Source organism: Kryptolebias marmoratus, linkage group LG7 (genome assembly GCF_001649575.2).
Source record: "Kryptolebias marmoratus isolate JLee-2015 linkage group LG7, ASM164957v2, whole genome shotgun sequence".
Taxonomy (NCBI): Eukaryota; Metazoa; Chordata; class Actinopteri; order Cyprinodontiformes; family Rivulidae; genus Kryptolebias; species Kryptolebias marmoratus.
The window spans coordinates 23,064,191-23,083,021 of NC_051436.1; the positions used below are offsets into that span (position 1 = coordinate 23,064,191).

At 38.8% G+C, this 18,831-nt stretch overlaps 1 protein-coding gene and 1 long non-coding RNA gene across 12 annotated transcripts in view; one reads left to right on the forward strand and one right to left on the reverse strand.

The window, feature by feature from the left end:
• Positions 1–13,089, reverse strand: part of usp12b (ubiquitin specific peptidase 12b) — a 69,794-nt gene extending 56,705 nt beyond the window's left edge. For 4 of the 11 annotated variants that reach the window (XR_005233398.1, XR_005233399.1, XR_003040213.2 and 1 more), the window contains exons 1-3: positions 12,912–13,089; positions 5,623–5,703; positions 3,258–3,341 (exon numbers count right to left, since the gene is read on the reverse strand). Coding sequence is in view for 6 of the 11 variants with exons in the window: in XM_017436082.3 (XP_017291571.1) it covers positions 3,258–3,341; positions 5,623–5,703; positions 12,912–12,959 (213 nt within the window). In the remaining 5 variants the exon portion in view is untranslated. Of the gene's footprint in view, positions 1–2,968; positions 3,107–3,257; positions 3,342–5,357; positions 5,527–5,622; positions 5,704–12,911 lie in introns of those variants that run through there. The other 7 variants (XR_005233397.1, XR_001809093.3, XM_017436079.3 and 4 more) reach the window with 5 other exon arrangements.
• A 202-nt stretch (positions 13,090–13,291) lies between these two features.
• Positions 13,292–18,733, forward strand: LOC119617185. Its single transcript, XR_005233400.1, has 3 exons — positions 13,292–18,232; positions 18,327–18,583; positions 18,672–18,733. It is a non-coding gene; the product is annotated as an uncharacterized LOC119617185 (long non-coding RNA).
• The last annotated feature ends 98 nt before the right edge of the window (positions 18,734–18,831 follow it).

Below are 18,831 nucleotides of genomic sequence, written 5' to 3' on the forward strand. Positions count from 1 at the left end.
GTGTTTTATTTTCGTAATTAGTGTTACACTAAATGCGTGTGATAGGCATTACTGTCGGACATACAGAAATAACGAACAAATTGCGTCTCGTATATGGGGCGATTCCGTATTTTACGAAAAGGGTGGCAATCCTACTGTGCTCTTCTCCCATTAAAATTGTAGAAACTATATCAAGCACAAAGAAATCTACAATTTGGTAGGTAACTGGTATTTTGAATGATGTTGTAATGACAATAAATTTATTAATTAATTCATAAATGAAGTCACCTAACAATACAGTAGCTGATCAGAGTGGGGTCGGAAGTGTTCACAGCCCCTCTTTGAAGCACACAAGGCAGCCATATTAGCTTACTACATTAGCGGTAGCATCTCCTGAAAAATTACAACTTTACTAAGACTGCCTGTCTCAGTCTCACCTAAGACAACATACAAACAACCCAGAAAGTCGCCACCCATCAGTTCTCTTTAAAGATTCTAGACTTGGCGCAAGTGGTATTTCTTTTTGAAATAAAACGGGGGAAATTGGGTGGGGGAGGAGGAGGGGGGGGTGCTAGGAGGTAACGAGAAGTAATATGCCGGCACTACACGGTGTAAGATTAACAACGGCCCAAACCAGTGTTTTAAATCAGGCTTTAAGATAATGTATCAAACTTCATGCGCAAAATAAAATATACAACAGAAATATGAAAGCATTAAACTCACCGTTGGGTTTGAGCTCGCCTCCATGGTCGCCAGCCTGGGTGATACTGGTACTTCTTCTATATGACGGTTGTGTCACGTGATTAGGTGGATGTTGGAATCGGACATCCATTGCTAATGTCTGTGACCTGAAGTAACCTTGGCCAATTTTACAGCGAATTTTTAGACGCTGAATTTGAGACGGCGAATTTGAGCAAGTTGAATTGGGAACAAACGAAAATATTGCATTTGAATTTTGAAAAGTTGAATTTTTTATATGCTGAATTTTTTAACACTGAAAATTTAAACTGTGAAAAATATGTATATTGAAAATTTGATGACTTTGAAATAGGAATGTGAATTTTTTTAATAACTGAAAATTGCAACCATGTAAAAAAAATTACACTGAATTTTTTTTTTAATGTACAAATAATGACATTGAATTTTTTTTAGGTTAAAAATATATTCTGAATTTATTTTAATACTGAAAAAGTAAGCACTAATATACAACATTCAAATTTCAGAGGTATTTTTTATTCAAATTCTGATGGCACATATTTACTTCCATATATATGCTCTCAATTTCATGTAAGTGTAATTTAGTTTATATATCCAATAAGCTTCAGAACTTTTTTTTGATATTAGGTGGATATAAAGTGTGAACAAAATGAGTTCTTCCCATTTATCTTTTTCAGCAACTTCGGGCCAGTTATAGGATGTTATACAAGATGTTTGAAGCCACTGCAGTGCAGATTACGTGAGTTAAAGATGTCAAACAGGGCGTTTACCTCCTGAAAGCATAAACAAAAAATGTTGTGCAAATGCATTGATTACACAATTATACAAATGTAAGTCTTCATTTTTGGTACATAATAACATTATCTTAAGCACAGTTAATTACAAAGGCATTTTACCTCCATGAACTCTGCAGTAGCAAGGCAGTCACTTCCCTGATTCTAACTTTTCAGTTAATACCACACAAGTTTATGTTTAAACACCAGACCTTAACTTCACAGAAGCATAATACAGAAAGTTTTACGTTAAAACTAACGCTAATAACGTCCAGTATTGATGCTCGTCTTCTGCAGTAAAGCTAGACTCAGGCACTAATCTCCTTGTAAAACAGCCTTGTTATTAAAAGAAAAACACTTACCGATTAAATGTAACGCTGTCCAGACATTTTCCGTGAAGATTTGTGCAGAAAAATGCAGCATAAAAAGAAGGCATTCCTGTATTGCTGAGCGCAAAAGCGGAGCTGTATTACTATCGTAAGATGGCGGCATTTTTAGCTCATCCAAAGTCACGTGATGTCATGTCTATCCATATAAGCCATTGAATAGCCCTCAAATTGTTAAGCAGAAAGAGGGGGTTGGCCTCAGGATCTCCAAATTTCAGTCTCTTTAGTGTTAAGACATTTTATCCAGCGTAATACAACTTTGGCAGGAAATGTGGTAGTCTCATCAGTTGAAAGAACATTGTTTCTGGGAAACACAAAGATGTCTATAAGCATGTTATACAAGATATTATCCTCTGTCTAACCCTCTTTGCACACACTGAGGGACACTTGGTAGCATGAAGTTTCAGTGTTATTTAATGATGAAAATTGGAGTAAGATTTGGTAATATGCAAAATCGGTCTCTGTGTGCAATAGGATAAGATCAATAAAATGTAAAATTGTACATAGGACGCATATTTCACCAAATCGCAGACACTACTTTGGTTCTGATTTGTCTCCCATGTGTCTTAAGTGTAAAATAGAAATTGAGACTTTGACACATTGTTTTTGGTCGTGTTTGTGGTTGCAAAAATATTGATCTGATAAAATTTGTGAAATACAATATGAGGAATATATGTAGAAATTAATCTTTTGTCTCTACGTTTAGGGCTGCCTGACCTTGAATGATAAAAACAGACCCTTCATCTGCAAGAGTGGAGTATTGCATACTCAGTTTTGCAGCAAGGAAAAAATATCCTGAAGCAGTGGACTAGTGCAAGAGGCTGGCAAAGGGTACTGCAGGACTTGGTGCCATTAGAATACTTGACATGTGTTTTACACTCCAAGACAGACTTTTTCCTCAAGGTTTGGGTACCATATTAAGACTATGTTGAACCTTAAATCTCAGCCATTGACTCAATGATTAGTTTCTAAAATTTTAATTAAAATTCATACAGCAGTTTGTGATCATTTTCAAAGAGAGAATTGAAAATGAACACACAGACACAAATAATTACATGATTGCCCACCAATAAAAATATCTAGTATAGTGTGAAAGGGTGCAAACTGAAATACCTGCATTGTTTTTCTGGGAAATGAGGAATTATCAAGATTTAAGTGTGACTGCTTTCAGCTTTACTGCCTTAGAAACAGCCATGGTTATGTTTGAAGACTTGTTGAATTGCCTGTTTATTTTTGTACGTTTAACAGCATCTGCAACCATGTAAAACAATAAAAAATAAACAATCAGGAATTTGTATTTAAAGTCAAACCCCTATTAAAATGTGTTTTTTACTGCAATATTTGAACATGAACAGCCAGTTTACCGTACAATTATGTGACTTAGTGTCTTTTTGATACTTACCTTGTATGCCAACACCTTTTCCCTGAACGGTCGACAGAAATACAGAGCCTGCAGCACTGAGTTACAGTAGCAGGTGTTCCCAAACTAGAAAAAAGAAGGAGAGTTTGACATGATTGGGTGAACATTTGTGTTTGTTTTGGTCTCCTTATATCCCAAAAAGAAGCTCAGCAGTCCAATTGAATTGGTCTGATCTACACAAAAGTTTGAATCAACAAAGAATCAGAAACACTTGGAGCAGTGAATCTTTTTGAGTGCTTTCAACTGAAAATTTGAATGCACTGAGTACTTAAAGGGGAGATGAAATAAAATATCAAGATAATGAATTTTCATGTTTTTCTTTTAGTTAAACACTATCATAAAATACTCCAGTGGTCCATTTCTCTAATTTAAAACAATAATGAGGTGGTTTTAAGAGATTTTGTGTCGAAATCACAAAGTGTGGTGATTGTGTGGGCGGTTGGTGACATAGAAGGAGGTGGGGCCAGCTGTGGCAGGCCGCTGTAAAACACTGAGGAGGTTACTATCGCAGTGTTTATCAGTGAAAATGGAAGTAGAAGAAGCAAGTTTTGTTAACAAGAATACCGGTTTGAAAACAGGTTTGTTTTTATTGGTCTTAAGTGATACTGTTGGGAACTTGAGCCCCACATTTCACAAAGGGAACCTCCAAGCTTTACAATGATGTCACTCAGTCTTCAAGGAGTTTCCCATCCGAACAGCTAGAGGCTGCTGGTGCCAGTCCAATTGAAGGAAACGGAGGGTGCCAGTCTGACAGGCAGTGGTTTGTATTACAGGTTAGGGTTAGGGACCTCTTCAGAACATTAAATGCACAGTGAGTCACCAGACTTTGGGTTGTAATTTTCACCAGGAGGTAAACTAACCACATCCATCAAGCTTTCTTGTCGTTTGGAAAGCTAAAGAATGACACAGCCATTTCATTGCCACACTATCTATTTTGCTATTTACTGCCTTGTTTGCATTCCTATGCTTGGCACATGATACGTTACACTTCTGAGTGATTGGAAAATGCCAAAGAGATCATAGTAATTTTTTTCAATGTTTGATTATTAATTTTAAATTAGTGTATTTTTTTAAAAATGAGAGACTTTGAAAACAACCATCATTTTATGACTTTCTTTTGATTTATGTTAGCTTCAGAAAACTTTTAATTTTCTCCATAAGTTTGTCCTTTTCTCAGATGCCCTTTAGAAGAAGGCCTAAGGCTATACTTACACTGCAAGCATAAGTGGCCCAAATCCTTTTTTTTTTGCCCATATCTGACTTTTTTATGACAGTTTGAATGAGAAAAATCACATTTTTTTAAATCTGACCCAGGCCACTAGAATTGGACACGTATCTGATGTTTTTCAAAGCAACCACAGTCTGAACAGTCAAGTCACATATCATCTGACTTTTATGTCACTGAAGTAGGGGTACGAGGATCAACCCAAAAAATAACATTATCGATATCATAGCATGCCATTTAAAGCTTGGAACTTTGCATGTCTTCAGCTACGGAGCTAAAGTCCAGTTGCTTCTGTTTTATTTGTTTTTAAACTTCTTAGATTTGCCACGTCCTGGATGTCTGAGAATCTACACCAACATATGATGCTAACGTTGGTGTTAGTATCATATGTTGGTGTAGATTCTCAGTCATCCTACGTTGTAGCTGATTATTTAAAGGTTCTTATTGGAGTTTGCAGCAGTGAAACAAAGACGGTGTGTTTTGTAGCGCAAAATCTTTTATTTTATTTTTCAGGTGAAGTTCACAGTTTTGAGGGCTTTCTTTCAACTATTAAAGCACAAAAATATCCTCTGGTAAAGAGCGAATGTTAGGCGTCAACTTCAACTGACTTCTTGACCAATATTTTCTTTTTGTAAGAAAGATTTTCTGTTTTGATTGATTGTATGAATACTATCGTGATGGAATCAATACCTGAGGTTGTTTCTACATTCAATACATCGCTCCCGTTCCAGAAGTGCAATTCTGTGCCGGAGAAGGCAGGAAGCGGCAAGATCAATTGTTAACACCGGACGAAACAAGCATGGCAGACAATAATTTTGTCACTTCGACTGCACAACAACTTTAGAATTAATACACACATGCATGTGTTGCATCCATATTTACTTCAGTAAACACAACGTGCTGTGTGTGACATCATGTCTTCTTCTGTGCATGCAAGTTGCTTCAGGGCCATAGAATGTTCCACTGCAGTGTGATGGCGATTGTATTTTAATTACAATGTAAACTACCACACAAACAAATTTGGATCTGAGCAAAGAAAAAAGAAAAAACAGAATTGAGCGTTAAGACCTGCAGGGTGAGCGTTGCCGAGATCACATATAAGTTGGGATCAGTGACACTTACATTGACCAATCCAAAGTAGTGTTCATTTACAGGAAACTGCTCCGGTCCAATCTCCTTTTCCAAGGCAGAGGCATTGGCGCCCTGGCATGCAAAAAAGAAGAAAAATTTAAGTTTTCTCACCTAAGTTATGATGAGTTACCAAAGTGTTAAAGACATCAAACAATGTGCATTTTTTCTTTAAAACAGTAGTAAAAACTGATGTAAAAAGAAAACTGATGTGTCTGCTCAAAAACAATGAAACTATCAACCCTTGGCTACTACATTAACAAAGTTTAGTTTATTATCTGCAAAACTGACAAAATTATACCCATTTTGGGGTTTTCTAAGGTTAATTAGGTGTGGTGGATATCTTGAACTGGGTGATTTTAAACAATAATCAGTTGTAAATCCAATGATTATATTCTAAGAGTTTCATTAAAATCTATTCAGCGGTTTATAAGATGTTTTGCTAACAAGCAGACAAACAAACACACACAGACTCAGGCAATAACATGATTGCCTGCCTTTTATGGTGGCAGGCAATATGACATGATCACTCTGCTTTGATAGATCCTCGTTACATGTATCATTACATGTAAACTGGCTAATACACCCATTTTTAAAGGAACAATTAATGACAAACACTTTATATCCTCCTATTTAAAATGTAGTTATGCTGTTTTCAACCACTTAGTAAGTTTTTTATTTATCCAATTGCACCTAAAATAGTCAATTTTTTCTTCTTTTTTTTTCAAATGTAAAGACATGTCACATTAACTCAAAACATTGTTGTAGAGAGTACAAACGGGGAGAATGCATTCAAAGGCTTTGGTTGTCCACTTCTTTGAATGTGAGGTTTCTACAGAAAGGGGGAAAAAACTAAGAAGCTAAATAAAACAGCAACAAGTATATGTGGCATTGCGAACTGTTAAATTGCTATTTTTATGGGAGTGTTATATTGAGTCATAGGCAAAAGATGATGACTGTTACGATTAAACAGCTTCTCAGCATCTCGCTCTTCATCACACTGTAGCTTGTGTAAAGTCAACAAGAGGCAGGCTGGTGCTGTCTGGTTGAGGCCATTTATCCAGCTAACACAAGCCCCAAACATCACAGAGATGTAAACAAATCACACACACACAAAATAAAAAATGATTTGGTGTCTGAGAGAAACTAGAGAAAAATGGGGTGTGAAAGTAACAAATGGATTTCTTTAAAAAACACTGAATGACACATAACCATAACTATCATTGCTGCTGTAAAATGAATCAATTTCCTGAAGTGATAGAAAATAAGTTAAAATAAGCTCTGCTGCCCACAAAGTGAAAACTAGTTTCCACCAAGTGGGGCTGACAGGTCATTTTAAGAAAATGTGGTGTTTATTTGTGTTTATCAATTATCACAATCAGTTTAGAGGAAGTCATGAAACTTCCCTGGATTTGAACAAACTGGTTCTTAAATTAGCCAAAAAAACTTTGCATACTGCATGAGAAGTCATGCTGTGTGAATAAAATTGCATAATTTTGTTCCCGCAGCAGCTCTATCTGCTTGTTTGTGACACAAGGCCCTGGTCGAACTTTTTCTTTGCGTCAAGTGTTGTGTGATTGGCCAGAAAATGTTGAGGCCGTGTTTATGTGGAAAAGCCAGTGAGCTCTAATGGAGTCATTTTGCTTCTACTGCTCCACTGAGAAGCAGCTGTCTTTACAACTGTTCCAGCAAAACTTAGAAACCTATGAACCTAAAAAGACTGTGTGGAGATACAGGCAGCTCTTTCTGTCTGTGACTGTCTCAGTCGGTTTCATAAACACGTCAGGAGAGTTGAGAATCCGGCAGAAAGAAACCCATTTTAACGCTGTCGGAGAAGGGAGGAGCTTTTTAACAACAACATAAACTCTAACCACTGGCCCAATAATGACACACACTAAACCATGAATTATAACACTTGATTTCAGTACTGCCTTGCTCTGGTTTGTGTAACTCCAATTCTACGGTTTCACCAGCCAAATTCATTTTCTGAAGCAACAAAACGGCTCTCTGGCAGCGACTGAGAGGCTGCCAAGGTGGCAAACAGTCTGAAGAAACTTGCCAGCCCAGTACTAATTCAAAGCCATGCCTGTATTTGCTTAGTGGTTGTTGTTAAATGATGCTGGCCTCCACACTTAACACGGTTACACAGTGTGGTCTACAAAACACTGAATATACAGCCATGAAACATTCTGGCCATTCTACACTGAACATCATACATCAGCTGTTGTTTTGTTTTTTTTAAACAACTATAGCACAATCCTCTTAGTAGAAGTTTAAGTTTTAAACTGTTGTCTAGAACAATCTATGTAGTGGTTAGTCAATTAACTGGGACAATTTTTGCCCCTTTATAAAATTATCTGCCATCAGACACAAGCGTTCCTACCAGCCTTTTATGGCTCTGTTTATATCCCCTGGGCAGTGAGTAATCTACCAGTATAGTTTATACTACTACACAACTATGCTACTAAATATTTTATGGTAAGAATTTGGTTAAAAGAATAGATCTGTCTGTGTGTTTCTAGAGTCAAGAAAGGCACAAATAAGGTTGGAAAGTAGATTTTTTTTATATATATTTATCTCCACTAATTATATTACAGATATTTAACTACCAAGAGGACAGGCAAGCTATACTAGGAGCACTGAGAGCGCAAACCTCCACCAAGGCCACAGAGTGATTAAAAATAGTGCAATACAGATCATAATCTGGATCACCATCAAAATTTAATCCAGTGTTTGTTTTTTTGTGACAACCCCAACATTTCCTGAAAGTTTTATCTAAATCTGTTTATTAGTTTTTATGTGATCTTGGTAACAGACAGACAAAGAAACCAGTGGACACAACCGAAAATTTAATGTCCTTGGCTGTGGTAAGAAAAGGGTCACGTGTAAGAGCATAGAAAAGTTTTTAAGAAAAGGGTTACCTGTGACCTTGACCTTTGACCCTGGCACCTTGAAATCAACAGTAATCACCCTTGATCTATGAGGTGTCCAGCTGTGGAGTTTAACATTCCTGTTATACAGAGCACAGGCTGATCTGCCAGGTTTAACCAGATCACCACCAAAATCACTTGTTCTTTGTACCATTTTTGACTTTTCCTCAAAATGTCATGAAAATCTGTTCATAATTTTGAGTAATCTTGTCCACAGAGAGACAAACAAACAAACAGACACTACCAAAAACATAACCCCCTTTGCTGAGATAATAATTAAGTACTTTGGTTTAAAAAAATGAAAAAGAAAAAGGTAACTGCCTTGGTTCAATGTGGGGGTAAGAAATGGCAAAAAAAACAAAACTAAAATGACACAAAGCTGATGCATTCTTCTGAACCTGGACGTCTTTGAACCAAACCAACATACAGTTGAAACCAGAGGTTTACATACACTATATAAAAACACATATGCAGATTTTTCACACTGTCTGATGTGAAATCAGAATAAACTTTACCCGTTTTAGGTCAATTAGGATTTTCAAAATCATTTCTATTATAATGCCAGAATAATGAGAGAGAAAATGTTTCAAGGCAATTTTTTTTACTTTCTTTAACATCAAAAGTTTAAATACAGTAAGGGTGCATTCACACCAGCCCTGTTTAGTTTGCTTTATTCGAACTCTAGTTCGTTTAACTAGAAAGTCTGGATCGTTTGGGGAGGTGTGAATGCGCAATCGAACTCTGATGAAGACCAAAAAAGCAATTTTTGGTCCGCCTAAAAACCTAGGTCTCAGTTCAGTTGAAGTGAACTCTGGCACAATTCAAATGCATATGTGAATGAAAAGGGACCTGAAACCGTTCCAAAACCAGGAAGTGGACTATAGCACAGGGCCTTCTGGATAAATACAACCAAAGCAAACGCATGTTTCTACCACTAGCAGGAGAAATGGCTCGTGGTCAGATGTGGAGTGAAGAGGAGATATATGTTTGTTTGCCACATGTACCACAGACAAAACAAAAATCCTAAAACCGCTAAAATTTGATGCCACTCCATTTTTGTTTACTTTTCCAGAAGGAGGAAGTCACGCTCGGTGTCTTCTTCAGAAGTTTTTGTGTTGTTTCCTGTTAGAATTATTGTACAAAGTTATCACATATAATGATGCCTAAATATAACTGCTTCTAAACGGCTTACTTCTGCTCATCCTTTTCAGATGTTTCCTGGTTACCAGAAGCATCTTGTACTTTGTGCATTTCACAATGATAACTATGTGCTTATGCAAGCAGGAAGTTCCAGTTTAACGTGCCGAAACAGGAGCAAGATAACAAGAGCAGAGACGCGCCATGCAAACGGACGAAGAGGAACTTGTTGTTTGAGGGTCCATATGTTATTATCTAAAGCGTGCAGCTGTTTGTTTCCCCCTCCCCTTAGAACTGCACGCCCCATGTAATCTATAAAAAGAGAGGAAGCAGTGAGTCTAGTTTTAGAGTAAGTTGGAGGCTGTAAGACTCTGCTGCTCTCCTTGCAAGTAAATCTGATTTATCAGTGTCTGTGTCTCTGTTCTCTTCACAGTGTGTCTTAATAATGTTTGGGGAATAACCCTGACATTTCCTTCCATAGTTCTTGGTGCAGCGCCACCACAGGTGAGGGGGAGAACAGGTTGCTCAACAGGTTTGTCTTGATTAACTCAGTGCAGTGTGACTGCGAACCGTACCAGCTGAAAATGGAACAAATGTTGCAATTTTGGTCCCCAATCGAACCAAGTCTACCGGACTATCAGGTGTTAATACAGCCTAAGATTACTACGCCTTTAAACAATTTGGGACATTCGATGTAATGTCTTTGGAAGCTTCTGATAGGTTTATTGATAACATCTGAGTTAATTAGAAACACACCTGTGGATGTAGTTTAAGGCACACCTGAAACACACTGCTTCCTTTTGTAACATTATGGGAAAGTCAAAAGAAATCACTCAAGATATCAGTTTGTACAATTCTGGTTCATTCTTGGGTGCAATTTCCAGATGCCTGAAAGTAGTGATGGTGAAACTGAGGCTTCCTGAATCAATGAACCACTTTGAGACAGTTGCTCAGAAAATGGCCCATTGTGTCGAAGCACTCGAGACACCATAAAAGAGCGGCATCTGGTGGTTGCTTTTATGTACTACACTTAACGTGAATAAAATTGATAACTTTATTAAAATCACGAGTCTGTGTTTTATTCATACCATTTTCATTAAAGCTCATGTTCTCCAACGAAACCTGTGTTTTTGTTTTTATAAACTGAAAGGAGGGTGTTACAATAAACATTTTTTTTTAACAATAGTGACACCTTGTTCTGTTGGACTGTAAATAGCATTATTATTCCATGAATTATTACTTTTATTTAATACTATCTGAGAACTTATAACTTTATGCTATGATGTCATAATAGTGATTCTTATAAGAAGAGGCTTTGAGTGACATTCAAAGATTTGTATTCATTCTCACAAATATTTTTAAATACACTCAAAATCACACACAATCACTCAACTCAACTGTCTAATCTCAGACTCTCACAGACTCAAATCCATGCACACAACCACTCAACTTCACACTCTCTCTAACTGTATCTCGCCATTTCAAATTTGTACAAAAACATGTCCACCCTTCCAAAAACCCACAGTCTGGGTGGATATTCAGTCTCATTTTAAAGCCTTGAGAATAAATACAAGAGCCGTCCACTCGGGATTCCTGCGAATCAGCACATGACGAGCTGCGCGTCACGAAACTGTGTCGAGCAGCACATCACTACCTGAAAATGCATCATTCATCTGGACGAACAATTATACGCAAGTACAAACAAGATGGGAATGTCCAGCCATCATACTGCTCAGGAAGGAGAGGGGTTCTGTGTCCCATACATTAATGTGCTTTTGTCCAAAATGTGCATATCAACCCAAGAACAAAAGCAAAAGACCTGGTGAAGATGCTGGCTGAAGCTGGTAAGAGTGTGTCATTATCCACAGTGAAACGAGTGCTGTCGACAAGCCATTACTTCAAAAGAAACATAAAAATCCAGATTAATCTTTGCAAATGCACACAGGGACAAAGACCTTCATTTTTGGAGACATGTCCTGTGGTCTGACAAAACTAAAATTGAACTGTTTGGCCATAACAACCATTGTTATGTTTGGAGGAAAAAGGGGGAAGCTTGCAAGCCTGAGAACACCATCCTGACTGTGAAACACGGGGGTGGCAGCATTATGTTGTGGGGTTGTTTTGCTGCAGGAGGGACTGGTGCACTTCACAAAATAGATGGCACCATGAGGAAAGAACATTGTGGAAATAATGAAGCAACATCTCAAGACATCAGTCAGGAAGTTAAAGCTTGGGAACAAATGGGCAATAACCCGAAGCATACTGCCAAACTGGTGACAAAATGGCTTAAGGATAACAAAGTCAGGGTTTTTGAGTGGCCATCACAAAGCCTTGAAAAACCTAATTGACCTAAAACGGGACAAGTTTATTCTGATTTCACGTCAGACTGTGTCTTTATATATAGTGTATGTAAACTTCTGGTTTTAACTGTACCGTCCTGCTAGCATTAATTTACTCCTGTGGGGTGTTTTTGGTGTGAGTGCTCTTTCTAGGTCACCAAGACTTATGAATGCCCAAAATTGTCAATACACACTTACCTATAAATTGTTAAAGAAATAAAGCTATCGGTGTTTTTAGTGGGCATAAAATCAAACCATTCAAGGCTCTCACTGTAGGGTGTAAACCACTACTCTAACCAGGGATAATCAGTCAGAAACCTACAGCAGTCAAATGATGAGACCCAAAACCCTAAACACAGATAAACCTCGAAACGTCCATGGCATATCTGAATTGCTGATGTTTTCCCTCAGTTCCATGAAATATAAACACAGTAGTAGCATCACAAATGACTGCAGCTGTTTACATTATATGCATCCATAAAAACTCGCTATTCGTTTTTCAGCTGTAAGATAAGCAGCCGGACCAAAATAGATATTAGTTTATTGTAAAAACTGTCAGGACACAACTTTTAATTAGGCAGTGCCCGACAAGCTAACAGGCTAAGCTACATGACCGTCGGTCACTCCTGTCCTTGTTTCGTAAACAAACCACAAACAAGATGAAGCTAGATAATTAACGGTCTCACAGAGCAATCAGTTTCAATATTACACATAAACAAAGAAAGAAAGAAATTAAAGAGCTGCCATGGTCAAGACGGCTGAATAAGTTTGTGGAAAAGCTGTGTGAATGTTTGTGTTGTAATTCTGTTGCTCTATCAGGTCAGCAGACAGGGCTTAGCTAGCCTCAGCTAGCGGACAGCCGCTCGGAGCTCCTTACCATCGTACAAATCGAGGCGATCTTCCGGACTGTCATCAGTATTTCCATCCGTATTCCGCCATGTTGAACCGAACCTCAACGTTCAAATAATCAGAGCCCTGTGGCTACAGAGTTCCGGTCTTGTGCGAAATTCTGTTCCCCTGTGAAAATCTGTTCCCCCTGTGTCGGGAGCGCGCATTGCAGCCAGAGAGGTGGATCCGGTGGATCTGACCATTTTCACGGTAAAAACTACTCATATAATCATGTCAATGTTGTAACTTTCAGTTTAATCGGCAGCTATCAAAATAAAATAAATAAACGAGGTCTTGTGTGGAGGTCTTTTTACGCTGTTTTGTGTTATTTTAAATGCGAAGAGAATCGATCTTTTTTCAANACTTCCTGAAAAGATCAGAATGTAGACTTTTTGGCAAATCCCGTTCTAATGTAAAATATGACAGATTACTGGATTAAGGACATGTCTAATATGCTATCACACAAAATGTTTGAGAATTTGGAAACAGTTGCTTTTTATTTGCCAAAGTTATGGGGGGAGGAGAGAAGAGAAAGGATATTTCAGCTGGCTGAAATAATCTGTTCCCCCTACATAAAATGGAAAGAAGCGCCGTGAAAATGGTCAGATCCGCCGGATCCACCTCTCTGGCTGCAATGCGCGCTCCCGACACAGGGGGAACAGAATTTCGCACAAGACCTCGACGTAGCACCAGTTGCCCCCGACCAGTTAAGTCACGGGCAACTTCCTGGGGTCTTTTTCAAACTAAACTAAGCTAAAATAATTCACGCCCTTGGATGTTTTAGGCTTTTATTGCTGTCATAAATCATGCTCAATATAAATAGGCATTTATACAATAAAAAAGACCCTGTCAAAATGAAATCAAATTTAAATTAAATAAAAAAAAGCCTTGTGGCTAACGTCTTACAATTGATTTTAAGATCTGTGTTTATAAGCAATATTGGGCGGTAGCTGGATGGATGTGTGGGATCCTTATCCGGCTTGAGAATAAGATTTATGTTACCACAATTCATATTTGAATTCTTTATAAAATTCTGCAGGGAAGCCATTGAGTCCTGGAGCTTTGCCATTAGGCATTCTATTAACTACTTCATGCAGTTCACTAGCTGCTAAAGGTAGCTCCAGAACCTCTTTCTGTTGTTCAGTCAATTTAGGAAGATTAACTTTATTTAAAAATTCATCTATGTCGAGATAGGAAGGATCAATATCTTTTGAGTATAGAATTTTATAAAAATTTCTAAACATTTAATTGATTTCATTAGGGTTATAAGTTGGTTTACCATTACTGTCAGTTATTGTTTAAATTCTTCCCTTTTCTTTATTCGTTTTCAGTTGAAAACAAGCAAGAAGTTTGCTGCATTTATTATCAATGTCAAAGTTCTCCAACCGTAATTTCTGTATTTGGAATTGCATTCTTGCTTTTAGTATCTTATTAAGTTCTAGTTTTAGTTTCCTTATTTCATTTAACAGATTATCTTCTTGGGATGTAGCATATGTAGTTTCTAAGTTCTTTATATTCTGTTCTAGTTCTAATTCAGTTGCTTTTCTTTCTTTTTCTTATATGATGAATAAGAAATTATTTTACCATGCATAACAACTTTTGCTGCCTCCCAGAGGTCACCAGAGGAGATATTAGGTTGATCGTTTATTTCCAGAAAATCAGTCCACTGTCTTACAAAAAACTTGGTTAAATTCTTTATCTTTAGGTAATGATGTGTTAAACTGCCATGGTTTAACAGGTGGTGTTTCTGTTTTTTCCATAACCATCATAGTTACTGGAGCATAGTCACTTATAAATAGGATAAATTTGTGCCTTACATACCTCCTTCATAACTGAGTTGCTGATTAAAAAGAAGTCTATGCATGACTAAGAGTGGTGGACAGGTGAGAAGAAGGTGAACTTCTTATCTGATGGGTGACGTGAGCGCCAGGCATCACACAGACCAAAATCTTCCATATACTGCTTTAATGTATTAACTGACTGCAATTTACAAAGTGCAGATCTACTGAGCCTGTCTAACTCTGTTCAGAGTGAGGTAAAATCTCCTCCCACCACAAGTGCTGCATCAGTGTGAGTTTAAAGGGCAGAAAAGAGACTGTGATAAAAGTTGGAATTTGTCATGGTTTATGATAAATGTTTGACCCACATGCAGTGAAGCTCTCAGAGAAACTGTATTTTTCCATGGTCAGATGCTCGGGACTGGAGATGTTATATAGATGGCTGGATGAAAGTGGTGCACTTGGAAGGAGATCTAGTGCAATATCATATGAACGGTAGGGGTAATGAGGAGGCCTTATCTTTACTGAAAACCTGTTTGAGATTGTGATGTTCCTCTGGGATGAGTGTTAAGTCAATGGGGTCAGATCCTTCAACAGTACCCGGGGGCGGGCTAGGAGGAACGGCAGACTGTAAACAGGAAGAGAAACAATTAGAAGACCAAGATTCAATTCGAAGATCAGACCAGTTGAGAGGTTGGGATGTTGGAGCCAGTTGAAACCCAGAACAATGGATGACTGAGATGTGGGAAAGACGAAAAATGAAATGGTTTTGTGATGATTGCTAGAAATGATTAAATGAAGTGGTTTGGTTCTGTGAGTGATTCTGGGTAGTTACTTTCCGTTGAGAGCAGTGACAATAAACAGAATGGGTACGGGAATGGTTTCAATCTTGGCTTGGTTTACTAATGTTAGATCGATCAGGTTCTGTTCACAGCCTGAGTTAATGAGAGCAGAGAGGTACAGGGTGTCATTGTTGAATTGTAGAATGGCAGGGAGCAGAAAACGAGGAGTTTAAGTTACCTTAGGTTGGTCCATCAGTTTCCCCATTCTGACTGACGGACCTTCCAGTATGGGCGTATGGGACATGAAGCGATAAAATGACCTGAGGTTCCACAGTATACATTTTTGCGTCCTTGCGCTGCTGCCATTCCTCCGGAGAGAGATGGGCATGACTGACCTGCATGGGTTCTGGTTTAGGTGAGGGAAGACTGGAAGCTGCTTGAGGCTGTTTTTTCTGAAAAGAGAATAAAGTGGGTTTAACAGACTGTCGGAGGCTTCTTTGTATCCTTCTTTCCCTGAAACAGTTGTCAGTGTGTGTGGCAAGAGTAATAAGTTCATTTAGAGTCTTAAGTTAATCTAAGGGAGCGAATTCATCCTTCAATGTTTCATTAAGAGCTTGGAAGAAGGCGCTCTTGAGTGCACAAGAGTCCCAGCCTGATGCAGCGGCTAAGGTGTGGAATTCAATAGAAAATTCAGAGACTGATCTTTGGTCCTGCTTAAGAGAACACAGTCTGCGGGATAGAACAATGGGATCAGCATTTACACCAAAGGCTAATTTAAACTCCTCAATAAACTGCATAGGAACAGCTGAACATTGATGAATTTTGAAAACGAGCTTCAGCCCATTTTAATGCTTTTCCAGTCAAAAGACCAATAACAAAAGAGACTGTCGTGCGGGAAGGAGTGAGGTGAACGATTAAATGCTAAGGTACACTGTAGAAGAAAACCCCCACAGTTACCTACATCACCTGAAAACTTCTCTGGGTTTGGAGAACTGACGTCACGGGAGGAGACCAATTGCTGAGTCACTGGTGGAGTGGGAGTGACATCTGCTTGAGAAGAAGATGGATTAGATTGCATACTCTGGATTAAACTGGTCAAATGATCGAAATGTTAATTTGTTGCATGGAGATGTTCACTGAGAGATCTGAAAACTGTATTGTGAGACTGAATTAGACTCTGTTGTTCGGCTAATGATTTTCTAAGAGCTTCTGCTGGATGAATTCGGCCAGAGCGTTCTGTCATGGAATTTGGTAAATGTTTGACCCACATGCACATGCAATGAAGCTCTCAGAGAAACCAATAAATATTTAAGAGTTTTATTTCAACAAATAGTACCATCTTTTGGCCGTACCATAACTTTGTTGCATTTTGTACCCGGGTGTCATCATTCAACTTCTCCATCTGAGCTGGGCTTAGCTGAACATATTTTTACATAAAAAGATAGACACTTCTTGCAGGTCAGTGTTGTGCTGTGCTCTGTATGAGACAAATAGATCACTCTGGCTTGAGAAGATTCCTCATTATCTACATTTACTCTGTAGCACCAGGACAGAAGACTGTCTGTAGCTGAAATAGTGGGGCCATCACAGAGGAACTGACATAAGTTTTAAATTCTTTGTGATCCGTGAGAAAGGTTTGGGTGGGCTCACTGCAGCCGATGCAGATATGCCTTCATGAATCTGGTCTGCTTTGTGACGTCTAAAATTTATTTGCTTCACCCTTTTCAGCTCTACATTCTTTCTTGTGCCTGCATTCCACTTTCTCTGTACATCAGTGCATGATGTCCCTGTCTTTCCCTGTCTAACAGCATTCTCAACCTGAATTGAAAATGAAGTTCAAATATTAAAGAATGTTTTTACATTGTCAAATAATGCAATCAACATTATTAGTAAAACTACAAAAACAATCAGCTTCAACCTTTCACAATATTGACTTGCCCTGCAATACATGAACACCCTGTAGTTTGTATTTTATCTGACGCTGAAACCAAAACCCAGGCTCGGTGATGTGGAGTTTTAAGGCTTTGGCTGGGCTATATGTCTGCTTTAAGGTAGATAAGATTGTGTCCCACTTTTTATAACAAAACATGGTCAACCTTATTACTGTGTAGCTACTGATAAGTTTCAGAGCTTTTCAGATTGCTCATCGCGTCACCATCTAAAGCAACCGAGTTAATGAAGTAGCTAAATATGCTAGTGTAGGTTATCTACGGCCATTTCTTCAAGTTGTCCTCCCACCCCTCAAGGGCTGCAGGTAGCGGTAAGACAATATTGCCACATTTGAGCTGTGACAGTTGGTGTCACGAAAAACAATTAGCTCGTTGCTAGCATGTAAACAAAAGTCAGTTCTGGTTCGTGGTGGAAGTCACGCCCATAATTCACGCAAAGCTTCACGGGGGCTAGGAAAAGGTAGATACACATTGTTGGTAAAGTGCTGCTTCTTCTGCCTCCCCCACCAGCCTCTATCTAGAGTCTTTATCTAAGAAGAATTGCGGCGCTCAAGGTGGCTGCATGTTGGAGTAGCTCTGTTCCATTCATTCTGAGATATTGCTTTTGAAAACTTTATTCCTTTGGTGATTGGTGGTTTGTGTGTGTGTGTGAGTGCTTCCTGGTGGGCGTTCCTGGGCAGGTGGTTGACGCCTCGTCACCACTCCTCCCACACCTGCAATGGATCAGGCTGATCAGATGAGGAGCAGTACTTCAGGCTGCAGTGGGAACCAGGCCAGCGCTGGAGCATTGTTTGCCATGCGGTAACGTGCAGAGCCTCTGAGAAAACTTTGCTGTTTTTATAAACTCCTTGTTGTGACCTTCATTCCTGTTTTTGTGCCTCAAACCTGTTTTTAGGATTACCTGTCCGTCTGGAACCAGTGTGGTCTGCATCTCAAAATCTGCCGTCAAGTTAAGTTCTCTCCTGCACTGCCTGTTCCTGCTCTTGCTGCCACTTAGGATCACGAAGCCTATCTGCCGCTTTCCGAATCTCCACCACACCCTCACCAGACAGGACTCACCTCTTACCTGTGCTCATTGGAATCTCCACCGGACCTCCACTGCGAAAGGACTTCCTCGTCTTCTCCTCCGTGTCCTGGACTCACTCCCGTACCGTAAGAACAGACACCGGAAAGATTACTTCGCCATACCTGCTGCTCCTCTCCTGTTAGATAATTATTCACGACATCCTCTTCTCCTCAGGTCCTGGCTCTGGATCTCACCTGTACATATTCTGTTCACTGTAAATAAATTCACTTACCGTCACGTTCTGGTTTCCGAGTCTGTCTGTTGCCGAGCTGCTCACTTGGGTACAGTCTGAATCCTGACAATTCCTCTTTTTTCTGGATGTAAATCGCTTTTT